The 21,896-nt window shown below is 51.4% G+C and overlaps 1 protein-coding gene across 4 annotated transcripts in view; it reads left to right on the top strand.

Annotated features, from left to right (window-relative positions):
- WDR3 (WD repeat domain 3) overlaps window positions 1-8,732 on the top strand; it is a 36,278-nt gene extending 27,546 nt beyond the window's left edge. For all 4 annotated transcript variants that reach the window (XM_045000988.1, XM_045000995.1, XM_045000981.1 and 1 more), the window contains exons 20-27: window positions 1,014-1,064; window positions 1,826-1,891; window positions 2,851-2,943; window positions 3,508-3,555; window positions 5,084-5,127; window positions 5,782-5,910; window positions 6,808-6,901; window positions 7,617-8,732. In XM_045000988.1, the coding sequence (XP_044856923.1) occupies window positions 1,014-1,064; window positions 1,826-1,891; window positions 2,851-2,943; window positions 3,508-3,555; window positions 5,084-5,127; window positions 5,782-5,910; window positions 6,808-6,901; window positions 7,617-7,772 (681 nt within the window). In that variant the 3' untranslated portion in view covers window positions 7,773-8,732. The remainder of the gene's footprint in view (window positions 1-1,013; window positions 1,065-1,825; window positions 1,892-2,850; window positions 2,944-3,507; window positions 3,556-5,083; window positions 5,128-5,781; window positions 5,911-6,807; window positions 6,902-7,616) is intronic.
- Window positions 8,733-21,896: the final 13,164 nt, after the last annotated feature.

Here is a 21,896-nt window from a genome sequence, read left to right as displayed (position 1 = left end):
GCACCCTCTCCACCTGGGCCTGCCCTGGCTGCTGTGGTCATCACTACAACTAACAGACCCAGGACTGAGAGAATTGAGGGCGGCACCTTCTCAGTAGTAGGCCCATGGCTCAGGGGAGCTGGCAGAGGCCTACCTCGCCTCTTGACCTTGTGCTTCAGGGTTCACCTCTTCACCAGAGCACTCCCCAAAGAGCCAGTGCAGGAGAACATGCCTGGCAGCATGTGCAGAGGAGGAAACCTGAAAGTCTATGATGTCTGGCCTGACTCTTCTGTGGGGATTTTGCTGTGACCCTTAGACAGCACCTCGATATCCCCGGACTGGCTCATTAGAAATGCTGGTGGCAGTAGGATGATAGATAAGCCTTCCAGAGGGAGGTAGATGCCTTCTTCTTAGGGGAGCTTATCCTACATCTCTTCCATGCGCTCAAGAGCAGTGAGTTGGGCCTTCAGTGGGAGAGCCTCAGCTCTGGGCACCAGAGGATGAATTAAACAGTGCTGGGGCCATGCTAGTGGGAGAGGTGCCAGTCAGGCCCTGCAGGGACGGCTCCTTCCCGCAGGAAGGGCTGATGTCAGGATGCTCCCAGGCTTGTTCGTGCTGGGCTGTGTCTCAGGAGGGAGCCGCTGTATCTGGATCGTCTTCATTTCAGTTTGACTAGCTGATGCCAGCGATCTCCCTGGGTTGCCCTTGTGTGCGCAGCCTGCAGACTTGTTCCCCCGCCTGCCTGGCCAATGCCGGAGCTGTCACTCGCTCAGCCCTGCGGTGGTGAGCACTGGTGTGATAGTGCAAGTCAAACCCGCAGTGTTGGCCTCCTGAGCTCATGCTGGGCCATTGGAGGAAAACAAGCCTGGGAACCTGCATTGGGCTCCCTGCCAGGGGTGTTCCAGCTTTGAGATTGGGCGGCAAGGTTCACACGAGGCCACGGCTTTCCCGGGAGGAAGCTGAATACTTTCATTCTCGCTGTTTTACCCGCGCTACCTGCCCTTGTTAACGTATTGCTTTCTCCTTCGCTGCAGCAAAGGGAAGCTGAATACGAGGAGAGCGTGGCCAAGGAAGAGCAGCCTGTGGTGAGTAGAGCTGCCAGACCAGCAGAATATTAATCAGACTGTAAAATGCTCATAAGCTAGTCTGGGTCTGTACTTATGAGAGACTTGTAAGGAACGCTGGGGGGGATCTAGTTCACCGGTACTGGTCCAGTGTGGCGCTCAGGGAGCCTGCCACTGGAGATGCTGGCTTACAGGAGACGGAAAGCCCAGGCACTCATTAAGGAGTTCTGGGCATTCTTGCAAGTACGAGGGGTCCTGGCCTTATTCCCATATGGTAACTACAGTCTGTGAATCGCAATCCCTGCCTTCTCTCCATCTCGTACATCACCAGTTCAGATCCATGCTGGGTCAGCAGTGTCCGAGGGTTGGCTCTTCAGTGCCTTTGTTACGTGAGATGGATGGGAAGCAACGTGTTTAGTGCCTAGGGCAGGAGGCTTGAGTTCCTTTGCTGACTTGGTCACAGCCTCAGAGCCTTGGTTAGCTCTCTCTTCGCCTGTCTTTCCCTATCCAGAAAGTCTCCTGCCTCACGGGGCCATGGGGGTTAATACTAATGTGGTGCTTTCAGACTCTGGGGTGAAAGCAGTTTATTTCTATATCAATCCATTACCAGTGTAAAGCATCAATACAGGGAACTTGATGGAAAGCCAAGAACATGAGAGGATGGGGAAGGCACTGAGCTTTAATATGCATCAGGGATGTTGACTGTGGAAGGGGTTTGAGCTGCCTGGGGGCTGCATTAGCTGCTTTGTGGGAAGGACTGTAGCTTGAGACATGTCTTGTAGGTGGCTGGCGAGACCCAGGGAGAGACTGGATTAGCAGGAAAGAAGACCATTGAGACTGTCAAAGCGGTAAGTTGGTGTGAGTGTTGCTAGTTCTTTTCTTGGTTCTCCAGTGTTACTGATAGGCCAGCAGACTCCCTGGAAGGGCTCATGCTTTGAGGAGTAGACATCTGAGATGTAGGGCACCGAAGTAAACTTTCCTGATCAGGCAGAGCAGTGTCACCTCCTCAGCTCGGAGAAGGAGTTTGAGTCCATCCAGAAACGTGCCAGATTGGTGCCTCCCAGAGAAGTACTGAGGCCATCTCCCTCTCTGGTACATACCCCTCCCAGCCAGCAGGCGCCAGGGATGAATGGATTCATTTCCTTTTTGTAAACACAGAATTAAAAGCTTTGCATACTCTTTTGTTTAAGCCCGTTGGCTCTGCAGGCATGCCCCTGTGGTAATGGGATGCTCCACCAGAAGTGTAGATTTTTGCTGTGCGTGATCAGGGTGTGTAGGTCTAGCTAGTCAGGCATCCTGCTCCTGGCCAATCCCCGATACTTCAGAAGAAGGTGGAAGTGTCTCATAATGTCCCTTGGCAATTGTACAATGCTGTGGGAGGGTCCTGGGGATCCCCCCGACCCCTGCAGCAATCAGTCTGAGGCTTGGCTACTCTTACCTTAGCAAGTAAAACTACAGAACTTAATGGTCAAAACTGACCAGCCCAGTATTCTTCTTGAAGAGAGAGTGCTTTGAGGCGTTATTCTTATTCCTGGCTAGCAGGCTGGAATTGCCTGTAGATGTCAGAGGAGCATCTTGAGAGAAACACAGCACCTCAGCAAGATGAGGAATCCTAAATGTTGATTAATTGGCTAGTGCAGGTCACATGGTTTCTACATACTAACTAGTCAGTGGTGCCATGTTTGGAATCTCATGGAATGCTCTTATCACCTCACCATCTCCTCCCCTCCGCTCCTCCCAATCAGAATATGAGCTCTGCTTTGTCCGGGCCTTTCAGTGACTGATGTGCTGCTTTTGTCCTACACAGGCTGAGCGGATCATGGAAGCTATTGAACTGTACAGAGAAGAGACTGCAAAACGGAAGGAGCACCAGGCCATATGTAAAGCTGCTGGGAAAGAGGTGAAGAGACCTGGGCATGGATATACTTAGTAGTGTGTGCATGTCTCTAGCCAGCTCCATCACCTCAGGGAAGAAGCTAAGCAGGCAAATAAAGAGTTGTGGCAGCTAGAGATGGTCGGTGAAATCCATCTCCTGGCAGAAGGGCAGCATCATTCCCTAGTGCACAATTAGCAGTGCATTTTCTGTTCTGGTTTTTAATGTCCCAGACTGCACTGGGGATTCTGCCTCTGCCCTTGGGGAGATTATTCTATTGCCTAATAGAAATCTCTGCCAGGAGGTTTTTCCTATCATCCAGCCTAGCTGTTCGTTCTGACCCTCATCTGATTATTGCTGGTTACTATGGGAGGCTGATGGCTGGCTGGGTGGGAAAGAATGGAGATGTGTAAGACAAAATGCCCTGTGTGTTCTGAGAATTACACTGCTCTGGCTACAGAAAACCGCCTCTCTGCGTTGGGGGAGCTGGGGGAGTTCCAGGTAGAGGGCCTGGCAGTGTGCATGTCTCTTACTGGAAACTGCGTGCGTGTGTATGTACCTGCCTTATTCTGACCCATTCTCTTTCTCCAGGTTCCCCTTCCTGTCAACCCCATCCTTCAGGCCTATGGAAATATTTCAGTAAGTGGGATGCCCAGTTCATGGGCTGTGCACAGTCTGCTCTTGGAAGTCTGGGTCATGGGTTGTCCATTCACGCTCATGAGTTCAAGAAGCAAAAATACATTGTGCTGGCAAGCTCTGAGTCTGGGCCCAGACTTTCGACTCTGAGCACTTGACAGGTCAGATCATGCCCAGAAATGCTCTATGGGGTTGGCAGGTGCAGTATCTGCTCTCTGTTGAAGAGTTGTTGCTTACTGGAGACCTGTCTGCTGTGTCGCTGTGACCCATGTAGCAGTAGCTGGAAGCCAGTTTTTCTTTAGGAGACCATGGAAGTTTCAGTTCCTACAGCCTCATTTCTGCTCTTGCCATGGTGGGGTGGCCCTGAGTGGAATGCAGAGCTCTGCCTTAAACAGGCTCTTTTTGGAAGGCTTGGTGGGACTCAAATTGTGGAATTTTTGTTTAGGCTTCCCAGGATATTTTAATTGAAATTCCACGTAGATCTAAAATGTCACTATTACAGCATTTGAGTGCTCGTGTAACCCACTGGGTTACGCCAGCTCAGAGCAGTTTTCACTTCTAGATACTAGAAAGTGGGTGTTTGTGTATAATAGTCCATAGAAATGAAACATTCTGAGCTTGTGCGTACATTTATATTCCAGTTGTTACGACATTGCCAAATTTATTCCTCCTGTATTAAACAAGTCTATAAAGTCTCTGCATACACACTAATGAATATTTTAGGCACCCCTGTAGAAATCCTTGTTACTCCTTCATTCTCTCTGTACAGTGAATGGTGCTTGAATCTCTCTCTCAGATGGAGCTGCCTTTTTTCGCCTGCTACTTCCCAGCAGGAGGCTGTGTCTGCTGCAATTTGTGACACAGGAAGTGCTGTTCAGCAGGTGAATGAGAGAAGCTGGGACTAGTAACACTTTTTAGGTAACTAGTTTTTGTGAGGTTTTTTTTATATAATTTAACAGCTTAAGTGTAAATGGTGTTTATCCATATTGCACAGAACATGTTCCACTAAATTTCAGAACTTGTATAAAATGGATAAACACTTTATATTCAACCTGCTAAATTATTACAAAAATCCCACCAGTACTAGAGTTTTCTGAAAGCAGCTTGTTTCATTCATCTCCTGAGCAGCCCTTTGTGTCCCAAGCTGTCAGCGGATGGGAGATGCGGTGGCTTTCTGTTTCTTTTCATTTTGATTGTATTTAACAACTCTTAAAAGCATGTTCCTGTCTTTCTATAACTAACATGCTTTGAGATTCATTTAATCTAGTGCAGTGGTTTTCAAATGGGGGTACGCAAGCTCTCATCAGGGGGGTATGGAAGAAAAAGCCTGTAATGGTGGACAATGCCATGAAGACTTGTGAGAAAGACTTGGTAATCTAATCATAGGTATATTATGATCCTATCTCAGATGGGGTATGCGGTAGACTGCATTATGTGGAAAGGGCCTTAAAAGTTTGAAAACCACTGATCTTGTGCTCCCTTTGGGGCACTTCCTGACATGCCAAGCTGATGCTGTTTCCTTCTGTTACAGCCTTCAGCATACGTGCTAGAAGTTTTCAAGAAAGTCAAGTCAAGGTGAGTCTCATGAGGTTTTTTGCTGAGCAGGGCTTGCTATTGAGCAGTGAAGCCTGGCTCTGGCTGGAGTTTTGGATTGGCCACTTATATTGGAGGTGGGCAATGGAAGAAAGGCTCGTGTGAATGTCACTGGTAGACTTGAAGTCATTTCATGTATTCCATGGGTAATTCTAATACGAAAGCCACCTCTTTGGGAATGAGTGCACACTGCGGCTGTATAGTGTCTGCAAGTGGGGAATAAAAATCGTTCCTTCCATGGTGAGAGTTGGCCGAAACTTGTCCATGCAGGTGGGCCAGGAGCTCTTTTACTCAATGGAGTGGAAGGAAGCCAGTGGGATGTTCCGGGTAGACAGAGCTGTCTGGTGTCTTTCCCACAGGGCAGGATTGTCTGTCCCCCACCCAAATGCTGTTTGCCTGCTCCCTGCCCTGGGCAATGTCAAAGAAACTGTATTCCATCCAAATGGTCCTGGCTTTCTTCAGTCTCCTTCCTCAGAGAGGGGAGCTGCCAGGTTGGACCGTGCCAAGGCTGAGCGGCTTTGCAGAGCATGTCATGCCTGGTCCGGGGCCCATTCTGCAGCAGGGCAGACAGCATGGTGCAGTGTGTTCTGTCCATGGCTGCTGTCAGTCATCCCTGTCTCTGCGCTCTCTCCTCAGTGAGCTGGAGGAGTCTCTGCTGGTGTTGCCCTTCTCGTATGTGCCTGACCTGCTTGTGCTCTTTAATGAGCACATCCAGCGGGGCTCGGAGGTGGAACTCCTCTGCCGTGCGCTCCTCTTTCTGCTCAGGTGAGTCAGGAAGGTTGCTTCATCCTCTCACCTCACTCACTAGTTTGAGTCCAGCAGGGTGGTGTGTAGACAGCCAGACCCACTGCTCCTTGCCTGCTTTGTAGCTAGTGAGGAGCCTTTGATCTCCTGGGCTATGAGCCAGCACTTCCCCCAGCTGTGTTCACCTGAATGCCTGTTGTCCCTTCTCCTTGTGTAGCAAGGGCTGCATTACTTTCCCTGGGCACCTGCCATGCTGGGAAGGGACACGTGGGCATGCGGGGTGGGTCTAGGTGATACTCTGAGGTACTGCGGGATGAAGTACATCTTGCCTGGGCCTGTGGAGGATGTGCTTGAGCTTTCTCTCCTGCCCCTGGAGTCCTGCCTGGCAGAGTCGGTCCTGTGTCCCCTGTATTTTGGAGGAAAGGTCCCATCACCCACAGTGTATGTGACGGGGCTGTTGTCAGGACTGTGTGCGCAGCCAGGCTGGGTCAGGACAGGGAACATGGGTCTGGCTAGTATGGCCCAAACGGGGCTGCCAGGCATTGTGTCAGAGTTTGAGATTTCAGAGCTCTGAAGTGCTGATGAAGCTGGGAATTGCATCCCTCGTGCCAGCATGGGCTGATGGCCCGTCTCACATCCAGCTCACCCAGAGCAGCCACCTAGGTCTTTAGCCGCTGTGCTGTAAAAAGAAACTTTATGAAATAGCCCCTGTTTCTTTTCCAGTCCACCTCTGTTGTAATATTGATCTCATTTGTTTGCACTCTGATCCGCCTCCTGGGCCCAACTCAGTGGGGTCTGCACCATGTAAACACAATTAAGAAAAGCCCTCACTTTGTCGTCCTCCTGAAGTCCCTTGGCCTATCGGAATGTCACGCTGCATCTAACTGGGGCGCTCTCTCTGCCTGGCTTGTTCTTCAGGATACACTTTGGGCGCATCACAAGCAATCAGCTGCTCGTGACAGTGATAGAGAATCTGAAGAAAACCACCATTTCCAAAGTCAGCGAGGTCAGGGTGAGTATCTGCAGCGCCCCCCCCTGCCCGGACTCTGGCATAGTGACTGTACTAATGGTTACAGAATGCATTGCGTTTGTCTCAAAGGGAATGCTAAGTCCAGTGTCTCCATCTGACTCTTCCCAGCTTTCCAGTAGCCTGGCCCTTTGTCATGTTTCTGCTGCATGTGGGGGCGGCAGGCTGGTTCCTGGCTATAACACACAATGCCTCCATCCCCTTTTGATTTTGCTGTGTGGTTTGTTCAGACTTTACTCACCAGTATGAATGTACTTTGTACACAGGACACTCAAACCTCTCATGAAAGGGAACCATCTTCACCTTTGCCGTGGGCTGATGTGATTCACATGTAACCTGGAGTGGGGGAGGTGGTGGCCTACCAGGGCTGAGTCAGCTAATTGCTAGCTAACTTTTGGAAAGTGGGTTGTAGCTCCCCCCGCTCTTTAATACAGAGGAGTGGAGAACAGAGATTCCAAGTCCCAGAATGCAGTGCTCCCTCTTGTTCTGAGCGGTAGCTGGGGTCTGGCCATTCTTCTGTGTTGATGAAGTTGGCTGTAGGCTGCATTGCGTAAATCTGTGGGGCTGCATCTTACTCGGAGATGGTGAAAGCAGTAGTGTCTATTTGGGCCAGGGAGCAGGGGGCCTTGGGGATGCTGACTCCCGGCCACTAGCAAGGTTGAGGAATACCCAGTAATGCACCGACCATCTGTCTTTGCAGAATGTGCTGGGCTTCAATATGGCTGGGCTGCAGTTCCTGAAGAGAGAGATTGAGGCCAAGGACGAGGTGACTTTCTTTGCGGATGCGACCGACCGTTTTGAGGAGAAGAGGAGGAAGAGGAAGAAAAAAGAGAAGCTGGTTCTCGCGGTGGTTTAGCTTTTGCTGTCCATAATGCAGGGCAGAGCGCGGGGCTCGTGCAGCCTCCATGCGAGCGAGGGAGGCTTTCTGAGGGCTAGTGGGCCCTGAAAGTCTCTGGTTCAGTGACTGATGCGGACTCCAGCAGGTCTGCTCCCACTCTTGCATGCACAGAGGGTGTGTTAATTCCCTCCAGGGCACATCACAAACCTGGGGTGGAGTGAGTCCCATTCCCTGGCTTGGATGGAACTTCCTGAACTCTGCTGGACATGTTTACATTTGAATCTTGAATCTGAGGCCGGTCTCAAAGCTGCAGCCTGTCCCTTAGACCAGCAGCCATTAGAAATGGCTTGATTTCTTCCTCGATAGAGAGATGATTTGCTCTCAGTGTTTTAACTGAGGGCTTGTCCACGCTGGCAATTTACAGCGCTGCGACTTTCTCACTCGGTGTGAAAAAACACCCCCCAAGTGCAGCAAGTTTCAGTGCTGTAAAGTGCCAGTGTAAACAGTGCCCCAGTGCTGGGAGCCGCGCTTGTAGCTACGCCTCTCGTGGAGGTGGATTTTTAGCCGTGACTACACAAGCCACGTTAAAGTGCTGCTGCGGCAGCACTTTAGCGTTGCTAGTGTAGACTAGCCCTGAGTGTAGTTTGCAAACTGTTCCTATAACCATGCCAGTGTGCCAAGGGGCAGGCGACAGGACTTTGTGCTGATGTTGCACGAGGGAGTGGTTTACGGGGACACTGGCTGTGTGGTCAGACTGCATTCTCATGGCCTGTTACGTGGCCTGACCCTTCCCATCCCTGTCCCTTTAAAGTGTTACAAACAGACAACAGTGGCAGTCACGGCCAGCCCCGCTGCCTGGGTCCTCCAAGGACAAACAGGCGGGGAAGAGGCTGTTTTGATAGGACGCCGGGGGGTACCCAGGCAGCTCTCCTCCAAGGGGATCCTCCGCCCCCGCCCAATAAAATTTCCCTTCTGCAACCGGTTGTGTGCTTTCCTCCTGGAGTGGTCGCAACTAACCTCGGACCGCGGGGTCCTCAACACCATTTCCTGGGGCTACACACTGCAATTTGTTTTGCCTCCGCCCAGCCACCCCCTACCCCTGTCAGGTATGGGGGATCCATCACACGCGGACCTGTTAAAGCAGGAGGTAGGGTGGCTCCTAAGCCTGGGACTGGTGGAAATGGTACCCAACGAATTCAGGAACAAGGGGTTCTACTCCTGCTATTTCCTTATCCCGAAGGCAAGAGGGGGGTCTCAGGCCCATCCTGGATCTGTGGTACCTAAACCAATTCATGGTCAAGCTCAAGCTCTGCATGGTCTCCCTGGCCTCTATCATCCCCTCCCTGGACCCTGGGGAGTGGTACATGGCCCTGGACCTGCAGGACGCATATTTCCAAGTCCACATATTTGAGGGGCACAGCCACTTCCTCCATTTCCTGGTGGGACAGAACCACTACCAGTTCACGGTCCTCCTCTTTGGCCTATCCACTGCCCCAGGGTGTTCATGAAATGTATGTCGGTGGTAGCAACCTATCAGCAGCTCCCAGTCACAGGTGCGGGATCTCATCACGCTCCTACTGTCCATGTGTGCCACCTTTGGCCGGTTAGTAAACGACACCAAGTCCATATTAGTTCCGGTCTAGTGCATAGAGTTTATCAGGGTGCTCCTGGACGCCTTGACGGCCCTGGCCTCCCTCCCACCAGACAGGTTTGAGACCCTAAATTGGCTCATTGACTCGATCACGAATTTCCCAGTAACAACGGCCAGATTGTGCTTGCATCTGTGGTCTGCCACGCTAGGCTCCAAATGAGGGCCCTCCAGCTTTGGCTGGTCTCAGAGTTCTCGCAGGCCCTGGACAAGCTGGACAAAAGTCCTCACCGTGCCTGACCCGGTGATCGCCTCCCTGTGGTGGTCCAAGGGGTCCCCTTCTGGGATGCGGCCCCATCGTTAGAGCTGGTGTCCAATACGTCGGTCCTGGATTAGGGAGCCCAGGTGGGGACTGTTCAGACCCAAGGGCTGTGCTCTGCCATGGAGTTGTCCCTACACATAAATATCAAGGTGCACCTGGCATGTGTGGCTTTCTGCTCGCACTTGCAGGGCAAGGTGGTCAGGGTCCTCACGGACAACACAGCCTCAATGTTCTACATCAACAGGCAAGGCAGGACCCTGTCCTTGGCCCTCTGCCACGAAGCCCTCAGACTGGGACTTCTGCATAGCCCATGACTCTCCCTGAGGGCCTTTCACCTACCGGGTGCCCACAACACGTGGGCTGATTGCTTGAGCAGGGACTTCTGACCCGAATGGTCTCTCCACCCGGAAGTGGCTCACCAGCTCTTCCAAGTGTGGGGAACTCCCCAGGTGGGCCTGTTTGCAACGAGGCAGAACAGGCATTACCCCGTTCTGTCGGGGGGGCTGGGATGGGGTGCTATCTCAGATTCATTCCTCCTGTCCTGGCCAGACCAGTTTCTCTATGCCTTCCCCCTGTTACCCCTCATCAGCAGGGTCCTGGAGAAGGTGAAAATGGACAAGGCACGGGTCCTCTTAATTGCCCCGGCATGGCCCTGGCAGCATTGGTACGGGACCCTCACGGGCCTGGCAGTGGCCCCGCTGTGACCGTAGCCATCCAGACTTGCTCTCTCAGGACTGGGGCTGCCTCCTCCATCCCAACTTAGCGGCACTCTACCTCACAGCGTGGCTGCTCAAGGGCTAGGAGGGGAGGAGCGGCCCTCCACACGCTGCACCTACTTGGCTAAGTGGTCCGGGTTTGCTAGATGGGCTGCTGAGCAGGGTGTTTCCCCAGTGGCCACCCCAATCCATCTTATCCTGGACTACCCCCTTCACCTGAGATCCCAGGGCCTGGTGCCCTCATTGGTGAAGGTGCACCTGGCAGCCATATCGGCCTTCCATCCACCGGTGCAGGGACACACGGTGTTCTCCCATGCTATGACTGGGCGGTTCCTTAAAGGGTTGGACATATGATAGGGTTCCATATGACAGGCTCTCTGTCCTGCAGTGGGACCTGAACTTGGTGCTATTCCATATCACGGGGCCCCTGTTTGAACTTCTGGCCACATGCTCTTGTTCTCACCTCTCATGGAAGGTGGCTTTCCTGGTTGCTATCATGTCGGCCAGGTGGGGCTCAGGGCTCTGACCTCTGAACCTCCCGTACATGGTCTTCCATAAGGATAAGGTGATAAGGTTCAGCTCTGCCTACACCCCACATTCCTCCCTAGGGTGGTCTCCGCCTATCACATGGGCCAGGACATTTTCCTGCCTGTCCTCTGCCCCAAGCCTCAAGCATCCGCTGAGGAACTCTGCCTCCACACGCTTGGTGTGCGTAGGGCATTGACTTACCAGGAACTGACTAAGCCATTCAGGAAGTCCTCTCTACTGTTTGTTGCTTCAGCTGAGTTTATGAGGGGTCGGTCGATTTCCACCCAGCGCCTCTCCCACTAGATCACCTTGTGCATTCGCATCTGTTATGACGTGGCAGGGCTTACCCTGCCACCAATTGTGAAGACACACTCGACTCAGGCCCAGGCCTTGTTGGCTGCCTTCATGGCCCATGTCCCTATCCAGGACATTTGTAGGGCCGCTATGTGGTCTTCAGTTCACACATTTACCTCGCACTATGCGATTCTCTCCCAAACCAGGGAAAAAGCCGGGTTCGGCAGGGCCATACTCTGTCCCAGGAAGCTGTGAACTCCTACCCACCTCCAACAGATATGGCTTGGAATCATCTATTGTGGAATACACATGAGCAATCACTCGAAGAAGAAAAGGCAGTTACTATCAGGGTTCCTTCCCCATTCTGAACTTTAGGGTACAGATGGGGGAACCCGCATGAAAGACCCCCCCTAAGCTTATTTACCAGCTTAGGTTAATAGTAAGCTGCCACCACCAAGCATGTTCCAAATCTTAGGGGAGAGCCACTTGGAACTCTGCCTCCCTCCAATATTTCCCAAGTCCCTAGCACCCCCCCCCCCATTTCCTGGGCAGATTTGAGACTAATTCCTCCCCTCCCACCCCTGCCCAAGTCCTTACACCCCTTTTCCTGGGTAGGCTTGAGAGTATACCCTCACCAATTAGTCCTGGTGAATGCAGATCCAAAACCCTTGGATCTTAAAACAATGAAAAATCAATCAGATTCTTAAAAGAAGGATTTTATTAAAAGAAAAGGTAAAGTTTATCTCTGTAAAATCAGGATGGAAATAACTTACAGGGTAATCAGATTCAAAGAGGCCAGAGGAACCCCCTCTAGCCCTAGTTTCAAAGTTACAGCAAGACAGGGATAAACCTCCCTCTAGCAAAGGAACATTTACAAGTTGAGAAAACAACGATGAAACTAACATGCCTTGCCTGGCTGTCACAAGTTTGAAATATGAGGGACTTGTGCAGAAAGATTTGAAGAACATGGATTGATGTCGGGTCCCTCTTAGTCTGAAGAGCGAACACCACCAAAACAAAGAGCACACACAAAAGCCGCCCTCCCCGCCCCCCTCAAAAGACTTGAAAGTATCTTGTCCCCTTATTGGTCCTTTGGGTCAGGTGTCAGCCAGGTTACCTGAGCTTCTTAAACCTTTACAGGTAAAAGGATTTTGGTGTCTCTGGCCGGGAGAGACTTTATAGAATTGTCGTTTACTCCAGTGTACCTGAGGGCAGCATTTGGCCTGCAGAACTTATTACTGGTAGTTACACATGTCGGAGAGAAGCCAGCTTGAGTCTCAGATCCCAGGCTGAATTTGCAGAGCAATTAGAGAACCATTCTTTCTATATGTAAACTGAGCAAACGTGCTTTGGGGTTGGTGGGAGGGTAAATGTGGAATTTTACATTGGTCACTTTTCAGAGTGGAATCTTTCAAGGGGTCTTGGCCTGACCCCCATTTCTGCCGAACACAGAATACCTGTGGTGTGTGGGCCCAAGTGACTGTGTGAGCAAATAACTAGCACTGTGCATACAAATACTAGATGTGCACATGCATATGACTTTCTGAAAATAGGAACATCGCAGTTACCAAATCAGACTAGTGGTCTGTCTTGTCTAGTATCTGTTCTCTGACAATCACCCTGGATCCCCATGGAATCTGCTGGATGGTCAATACTTAAAGTCAGGTGCTTAAGGATTTATGGGACTAACTTCAGGGGGTCCTAGTTTTGAAAATCTTGGCCAGGAACCTCTCAGTGCTAAATATTCTGTGCCTTAAAACAAATAATGGATATCTTTTATAAACTAGGTTGAAATATATAATCCCTGCACTGCCAACCTGATATACACTGCTTGTTCTTTGGGCAGCCATACCACAAGCTCAGAATATAGTGTTATCGAGTCATAGATTCCAAGTCCAGGTGGGATTGTTGTGGTCATTTAGTCTGATCTCCTGTATAACACAGGTCAAAGGACTTTCCCCAGAGAATCCCTTTTGAACTAGAGCTTATCTTTAAAAATAAATAAATAAAAAGTCTTGGTTTAAGAATTGCCAGCGATGGAGAATCCACCATAGGTAAATTGTTCCAATGGTTAATTACTTTCATTGTTACAAACGTACACCTTATTTCTAGTCTGAATTTGTCTAGCTTCAATATCCAGTCACTGGATCATGTTGTATCTTTGTTGGCGAGACAGAAAAGTCTGTTATATCTCGACTTTGGATACTGTCTTGCATGACCTTCTCATAAACAAACTAGGGAAATATGGCCTAGATGGAGCTACTAAAAGGCAGGTGCAGAACTGGTTGGAAAAGCGTACTCCAAGAGCTCACAATCAAGCTGGACAGGGATATCCAGTGGGGACTGCAGGGATCTGTCCTGTGTCTGGTCCTACTCAAGATCTTCATCAATAATTTGGATAATGTCAGAGAGAGTACACATAAAGTCTGTGGATGATTCCAAGATGGGAGGGGGTTGCAAGTTCTTTGGAGGATAAGATTATAATTCAAAATGATCTGGACAAACTAGAGAAATGGTCTGAAATAAATAGGATGAAATTCAATAAGGACTGATGAAAAGTACTTCACTTAGGAAGGAATAACCAAATTGCACAAATACAAAACAGGAAATGACTGCCTAAGAAGGAGTACTACAGAAAAGGATCGGGCAGTTCTGGTGGATAACAAACTAAATATTAGTTACCAGCATAATGTTGTTGCAAAAAAAAGCAAATGTCATTTTGGGATGTATTAGCAGGAGAGTTGTAAGCGGAAGTAAGTCTTCCACTCTGATAAGGCCTTAACTGGAGTATTGTTCAGTTCTGAGGACCACACATTGTGAAAGATGTGGACAAATTGGAGAGAGTCCAGAGGAGAGTGGCAAAAATGACTAAAGAACTGGAAAACATGACCTATGAGGAAAGATTGAAAAAAAATTTGGTTTGTTTAGTCTGGACAAGAGAAGAGTGCGAGGGAATGTAACACACTTCAAGTACATAAAAGGTTATAAAGAGGGTGATGAGAACAATTTAACTTCTGAGGACAAGATAAGAAGTAATGAACTTAAGGGTATGTCTACACTACAAAATTAGGTCGAATTTATAGAAGTTGATTTTTAGGAAGCGATTTTATACAGTCGATTGTGTGTGTCCCCACTAAGAGCATTAAGTCGGCAGAGTGCATCCACAGTACCGTGGCTAGCATCGACTTTCAGAGCGTTGCACTGTGGGTAGCTATCCCACTGTTCCCGCAGTGTCTGCTGCCCATTGGAATACTGGGTTGAGCTCCCAATGCCTGATGGGGGCAAAAACATTGTCACGGGTGGTTTTGGGTACGTCATCAGTCGCCCCTCTATCTGTGAAAGCAACAGCAGACAATTGTTTCGTGCCTTTTTTCTGTGCAGACGCCATAGTGCTTTCAGCAGATGGTGCAGTAGGACTGCTAACCATCGTCATCCAACCACTGCTTCCGCTGCAACTCTGCTCTCCTGGTGCCATGAATCCACCTCGCAGGTCCTCTCGTCATTCGGTATAAATATCTATTCTCGTGGCATCCTGTCGTCATCCACCGCTTCCACTGCAACTCTGCTCTCCTGCTCGTGTCTTGATAGCGAATTTCTCCATGTTGTCTGTTTCCCGGGAACGTGTGTTCTTCCTCGGGAAATATACGTGGTGCTAACCGTCGTCGTCCACCGCTTCTGCTGCAACTCTGCTTTCCTGCAGATGCCATACCACGGCAAGCATGGAGCCCGCTCAGCTCACCGCTGCTGTTGTGAGCATTGTAAACACATCACGCATTATCATAGAATCATAGAATCTCAGGGTTGGAAGGGACCTCAGGAGGTCATCTAGTCCAACCCCCTGCTCAAAGCAGGACCAAACCCAACTAAATCATCCCAGCCAGGGCTTTGTCAAGCCTGACCTTAAAAACCTCTAAGGAAGGAGATTCCACCACCTCCCTAGGTAACCCATTCCAGTTCTTCACCACCCTACTAGTGGAAAAAGTTTTTCCTAATATCCAACCTAAACCTCCCCCTCTGCAACTTGAGACCATTACTCCTTGTTCTGTCATCTTCTACCACTGAGAACAGTCTAGATCCAGTATGTATCCTGCAGTATGTGAAGAACCAGAACCTGCAAAAGCAGGTGAAGAGGCGACAACAGCACGATCACGATAGTGATGAGGATATGGACACAGACTTCTCTCAAAGCACAGGCCTGGCAGTTTGGACGTCATGATGGTAATGGGGCAGGTTCATGCCATGGAACGCCAATTCTGGGCCCAGGAAACAAGCACAGACTGGTGGAACCGCATAGTGTTGCAGGTCTGGGATGATTCCCAGTGGCTGTGAAACTTTCGCATGCGTAAGGGCACTTTCATGGAACTTTGTGACTTGCTTTCCCCTGCCCTGAAGCACCAGAAAACCAAGATGAGAGCAGCCCTCACAGTTGAGAAGCGAGTGGTGATAGCCCTCTGGAAGCTTGCAAAACCAGACAGCTACCGGTCAGTCGGGAATAAATTTGGAGTAGGTAAATCTACTGTGGGGGCTGTTGTGATCCAAGTAGCCAACACGATCACTGAGCTGCTGCTACCAAAGGTAGTGACTCTGGGAAATGTGCAGGTCATAGTGGATGGCTTTGCTGCAATGGGATTCCCTAACTGTGGTGGGGTGATAGACGGAACCCATATCCCTATCTTGGGACCAGAGCACCTTCACAGCCAGTACATAAACCGCAAGGGGTACTTTTCAATGGTGCTGCAAGCACTAGTGGATCACAAGGGACGTTTCACTGACATCAACCTGGGATGGCTGGGAAAGGTACATGACACTCGCTTCTTCAGGAAGTCTGGTCTGTTTGAACAGCTGCAGGAAGGGATTTACTTCCCAGAACAGAAAATAACTGTTGGGGATGTTGAAATGCCTATAGTTATCCTTGGGGATCCAGCCTACCCCTTAATGCCATGGCTTATGAAGCCATACACAGGCACCTTGGACAGTAGTAAGGAGCTGTTCAGCTATAGGCTGAGCAAGTGCAGATTGGTGGTAGAATGTGCATTTGGATGTTTAAAAGCGCGCTGGTGCAGTTTACTGACTCGGTTAGACCTCAACAAAACCAGTATTCGAATTGTTATTGCTGCTTGCTGTGTGCTCAATGATATCTGTGAGAGTAAGGGGGAGACGTTTATGGTGGGGTGGGAGGTTGAGGCAAATCGCCTGGCTGCTGATTACGCGCAGCCAGACACCAGAGCGATTAGAAGAATGCAGCAGGGTGCGGTGCGCATCAGAGAAGCTTTGAAAACCACTTTCATGACTGGCCAGGCTACAGTGTGATGTTCTATTTGTTTCTCCTTGATGAAAACCCGCCCTATTGGTTCACTCTACTTCCCTGTAAGCCAACTGCCCTCCCCCCTTCGATCACCGCTTGCAGAGGCAATAAAGTCTTTGTTTCAAAATCATGCATTCTTTATTCATTCATCACACAAATAGGGGGATAACTGCCAAGGTAGCCCGGGAGGGTTGGGGGAGGACGGAAGCACTGGGTGGGGTGATGGACGAGGGAAGGACAAGGCCACACTGCACTTTAAAACTTATTGAATGCCAGCCTTCTGTTGCTTGGGCAGTCCTCTGGGGTGGAGTGGTTGGGTGCCCAGAGGGCCCTCCCCCCTACGTTCTTGGGCATCTGGGTGAGGAGGCTATGGAACTTGGGGAGTAGGGCGGGCACTTACACAGGGGCAGCAGTGGCGATCTCTGCTCCTGCTGCCTTTCCTGCAGCTCCACCAGATGCTGGAGCATATCAGTTTGATCCCCCAGTAGCCTCAGCATTGCATCCTGCCTCCTCTCATCGCATTGCCGCTACCTCTCATCTTGCTCATCCCTCCTGTCCTCACATTCATTTTCTGCTTTCCTGGACTCTGACAGTGTTTGCCGCCACACATTCTGCTGAGCTCTTTCAGTGCAGGAGGACTGCATGAGCTCAAAGAACATTTCATTGCGAGTGTTTTTTTTTCACCTTATCTGTGCTAGCCTCTGGGATGGAGGTGATAGGGGGAGCATTGAAACATTTGCAGCTGTGGGAGAGGAAAAAAGGGGAGAGTATTATTTAAAAGGATACATTTTAGAGAACAATCACGGTGAACCAAGCTGTTAACATTACATAGCACATGTGCTTTCGGTACAAGATCGCATATTGCCTCATATATTGAGGACCTGCCGGTTTGGTATGAGAGATCACACATACAGGGCCGGGCAACAGAATTCAGCTTGCAGGCAGCCATGGTAAGCCACAGTCTTTCAGCTTCTTCAACCTTCATAACATGTGGGAATGGTTTCAAACAGCAGTGCCCTCCTTTCCCATACCTAGCACCCGTTGGGTTGGCCATTTAAAAGGAGGGGCTGTACTGGCTGCGAATGCATTCCAAATCTTCAGGGAAAATTAATCATTAAACACGCTTGCTTTTAAACCATGCATTATATTTACAAAGGTGCACTTACCAGAGGTGCCTTCTCCGGCTTCATGGTCTGTGAGCCCATCTTGAGAGGGTATTGGCTCCAGGGTGATAAATGGTTCCTGGCTGTCGAGGAGAATAGTTTCTCTGCTTGCGTGCTGTGCACTAGCCTCCTCCTCCTCATCTTCCTCATCCCCAAAATCCCCATCCCTGTTGCATGAGACTCCTCCCCTCTTGCAGGTGTCCACAGACAGGGGTGTGATAGTGGTAGCCCCCCCCCGCCCCCCGAATTGCATGCAGCTCATCATAGAAGCGGCATATCTGCGGCTCTGACCCGGAGCGGCCGTTTGCCTCATTGGTTTTTTGGTAGGCTTGCCTGAGCTCCTTAATTTTCATGCTGCACTGCTGTGAGTCCCTGTTTTAGCGTCTGTCCATCATGCCCTTGGAGATTTTTTTCAAATATTTTGGGATTTCATCTTTTGGAATGGAGTTCTGATAGCACTTGTTGAGTTTGTGCAGGTCTAGAATAGGTCTTAGCCCCGCGTTGGCTTTTAGTATTAGGAAATACTGGGAATAAAGGCCCCTGTAATCCTGAGGAACCTCTTCCATTGCTCCCAGCAGGAGGAGCAATTGCACCTCCTGGATAATGAGTTGCTCATGAGAGGGGTCCCTGAAGAGGGACGGGGAAGAGGGTGGAAGGGCGAGAGAGCCGAGAATTGGAGTGAATATCTCCTTTCTACTGTGTGGAGCACCCAATGGTCCGATGTAATATGGGCCCACGCAGGGTAGAAAGGGGATAGATGGGACAAAAAGGTAAGGTGGGGAGGATCCAGTCTCTGAGCTGGTGTGTCGTCCCCCGAGCGCACCTTCAAAGGCCTGCCTCTGGCATGAGGAAGATTTCAACTGGCCAGAATCCTGGCCGGAGGAAGGATGAGGTCTCTTTCTCGAGTTCCTGTTCCTCCTATGTGACTCTTTCTGTCTGCCTCAGCTGAGGCTGATAATTCCTCAAGGGTGGGGGAGGTCTGAAGTGCCTCCTGTGGGTCGCAGGCGTGTGAAGGCCCAAGGACTTCGGGGTGGCCCAAGAGTCCTTGATGCTGTGCAAACACGAGTCAGTCTTTTCTGAAAACAGCAATTGACCCACAAAGGGGAGATCCTGAATCATCTGCTGCTCCTCGAATGGTAGGCCCAAGACCTGCAGCCAAGAACTCCTTCTCATGGCCACCCCAGTAGCCATCGTGCGGGAGGCTGCGTCCAAGACCACCTGCAGGGACGCACGGGAGATCAGTTTGCCCTCCTCTACTTGTGCGAAGAACTCTGCATGAGAGTCAGACCACAGAAGTTCAGTGAACTTTTGCATAGCCCCACAGGTGTTACAATTGTATCTGCTAACCACCGCCTGATGGTGAGCGATCCATAGCTGCAAACTCCCAATTGAGTATTTTTATTTCTCTCCCAAAGGTCCACTTTCTTGGCCTCACTATTCTTGGGAGAGGGCCCCTGGTAGCTCTGTCACTCATGCTGGTTAGCAGCGTCCACTACCAGGGAATCCGGCTGGGGGGTGGATGTACAAATGTTCATACCCACGCAAAGAACCAAAGTACCTCCTCTCGTATCTTTTTGCAATAGGCAGCAGCGAGGATGGGGTCTCCCACAGTGTCTTGGTGGGATCACTAATCAGTTTGATCATCAGCAGCGCAATACGGGATGGCCTGGGCAGGGAGAGAATATCCACCATTGGGTCAGCTTCCTCCAACACCACCTCCATTTTGATATTTAGGTTCTGGGCCACTTGTCTCAGCAGCTGCTGAAGGACCCTAGTGTCCTCTAAGGCTAGAGCGGGTGAGGTGGTCACCACCGCCTCACCCAGCCACGAAGTGGATGAGAAGTGGCTGGTTCTGGGGTCTGATCACTGCCCTCAGCCCCCTGGGGTCCTGCAGGGCAAGGACCGTTGGTGCCGCGGTCAGTTCTGTGCCACGGTAGACACCGGGACTGGAGCTGCGGTTGACGCCAGGGTCGGTGCTGAGGATGGTGCAGCAGCCGGCGTTGTTGTCGGAGCGCCCCAGATTGAGACCACCGATGCCGATCTGGAACCCTGGCTTTGAGGATAGGCCCAGGGTGTCCAGAAGGGCCACTGGTCCTGCCAGGGTGCCGCATAGGGATGACTGTTGTGGTGGGAGTGGGATCTTCTGCTCCTTCTAGAGCGAGAGGACTCCTGACTCTGAGGTCTCTGATTGTGATGACCAGGCAGGAGTGGAGCGTCTTGGTGCCAGGGATTGGTGCCAGCTTGGGGACTGGAGGGGTTTCCCCACAGAAACCTCTGGTGCCAGTGGCTGATGTAATGGGGATGGCCTCATGGTGGACATCATTGCCAGCTTGCCCACAGAATATACGAGGCCTGGGATCAGTGCCGGCGACTTCACCCTCTCAGGTGACACCCCTGAGTGCCAATAGGTCCCCTGCAGCCTTTGAACGCCTCCGCCATGAAGGGGAGTTATGTCCTCGTGGCGGCCGCCCAGTGAGCAGCGCAGGTCCATACTCGACCTTGCCCCTCCTGGGGCAGGAGTGGATGGGGTCCCGGTTGATTGAGCACTTGATGGGGGTTTACTCGTTATGTGGTCCTTAGACCTAGCTAGGGAGTGCCCTCTGTCGGCCGTCATCTTCTTATGGGGCACGGAGCAGCGAGAACAGTGCCTCACTGATGCCTGCCCATGGGTGGAGCCGTGGCGGTGCAAAGGATCTCTGAGTCCTTCCTCAGCACTGGTTTGTGCGTCGATGGTGCTGGTGCGCTGTGCGCTGAGGATGTGGCGCTCGAGGCTGGGTCAGGTGTGGCGGGCTTGGACTGGAGCCGAAGAGCCACCTCTATAAGTTGGACTCGGAGGTGCTGCTCTCTCCTTAAGGGTCCTGGAGCGAAAACTCTTACAGTGGTCTCTGAGATGCCCCTCGCCCAGACACTTAAGGCCCGAAGAGTACGGGTCACTCTTTGGCATAAACCTGCTGCAGTCTGAGCACGGTTTAAAGCCCAGGGACCGAGACATACCCCGGTGCCAGGGAAAAACATCAGGGGAAGACCCCAAAGGAAACCTATAAGAAAAACGACACTAACTATAACTGCTATGCTAACTATGTACACAAGGATAGAGTGGTAGGGAGTTCCAGTTAGCTGTTACAGGCGATAAGAAGGAACTGAGTCGGGGTTGGGTTAGCAAGACCCTATACTGGGCGCCATGAGGGCACGACTCCAGGGGGTGGCCAGGCTGACCTAACAGATACTGCTAAGGGAAAATCTTCCAGCTGTCGTGCACATGGTGCGTGCACCAGGGCTGTCCTTAGGCATCCACGGCTGCATAGGGCAACCAAAAATGTGAGGCACCACCAGGCTGCGGGGCCCCAGCCTGTTCCACATGTGCTGCGCTTGGACTCCACTGTCCCTACCCGGGAGCAGGCTGCCTGTGGTTGCTTGGGTGCAGTTTGTTCCCGGTGTCTTCCTCGCTGCACATGTGCAGAGTGAATCGGGACAACCATTCAGCGATGCAGGTGGGAAATTTAAAAAAAAGGGGGGGTAAGTGGAAGAAGGCCCCTGACTCTTCCCCATCACCCACTGCTCACGCCCTTCAGCCCACCCGCTGGCTGGAGGGCTTCTCTCTACCCCCTGGGAGCTCAACAAGGTAGGAGCTGGCGTGGGTGCCAGGAGGGAGCCATGCGTGCTGGAGGGCGGCATCTCCTCTCAAAGCTGGGTGGGGGGGGTGCCCCTGGCCAGAGCTTCCATCACCCCCCCCCCCCATGCAGATTACTATACAGGCCAGCAGGGCACGTGCCCAGAGGGCCTTCCCGGCCCATATGGGACCCCCAGAAAAATGGGCTCCCAAGCATCCAGCCCAAGCCCTAGTAAAAAGCCCCGAGCTCACCTGGGTGCCCCAGCAGAAGCCACGCCGGGTGGTTGGTCGGCGGAGGGAATCCCTAAGCCCCAGTAGAAGCCACGCTGGTCAGGGGAGGGAAGCCCCGAGTATGAGCAAAAGCTGGGTGGGTGGTGGAGGGAAGGGTGGCACCGGGCAGGGGAGGAGTTTCTGGGGGTCCACAGGCAGGAATGGTGACTGTGCCCCCTCAACACACTGGGGTCAGCGCCTAGGGATTGGCTTCAGTGGAGCCCTCGCCTTCCCCTCCCTCAATATCTCCCTTCAGGAGCCCCTGCCTTCCCCTCCCCCGTCACTCAATATCCCCCCTCAGGTATTTTGTGTGGGGCCCCATAACTCCTAAGGAGGGCCCTGGTAC

This window comes from Mauremys mutica, chromosome 1, assembly GCF_020497125.1.
Source record: "Mauremys mutica isolate MM-2020 ecotype Southern chromosome 1, ASM2049712v1, whole genome shotgun sequence".
NCBI lineage: Eukaryota > Metazoa > Chordata > Testudines > Geoemydidae > Mauremys > Mauremys mutica.
This window is presented reverse-complemented; position numbering and strand designations above follow the sequence as displayed.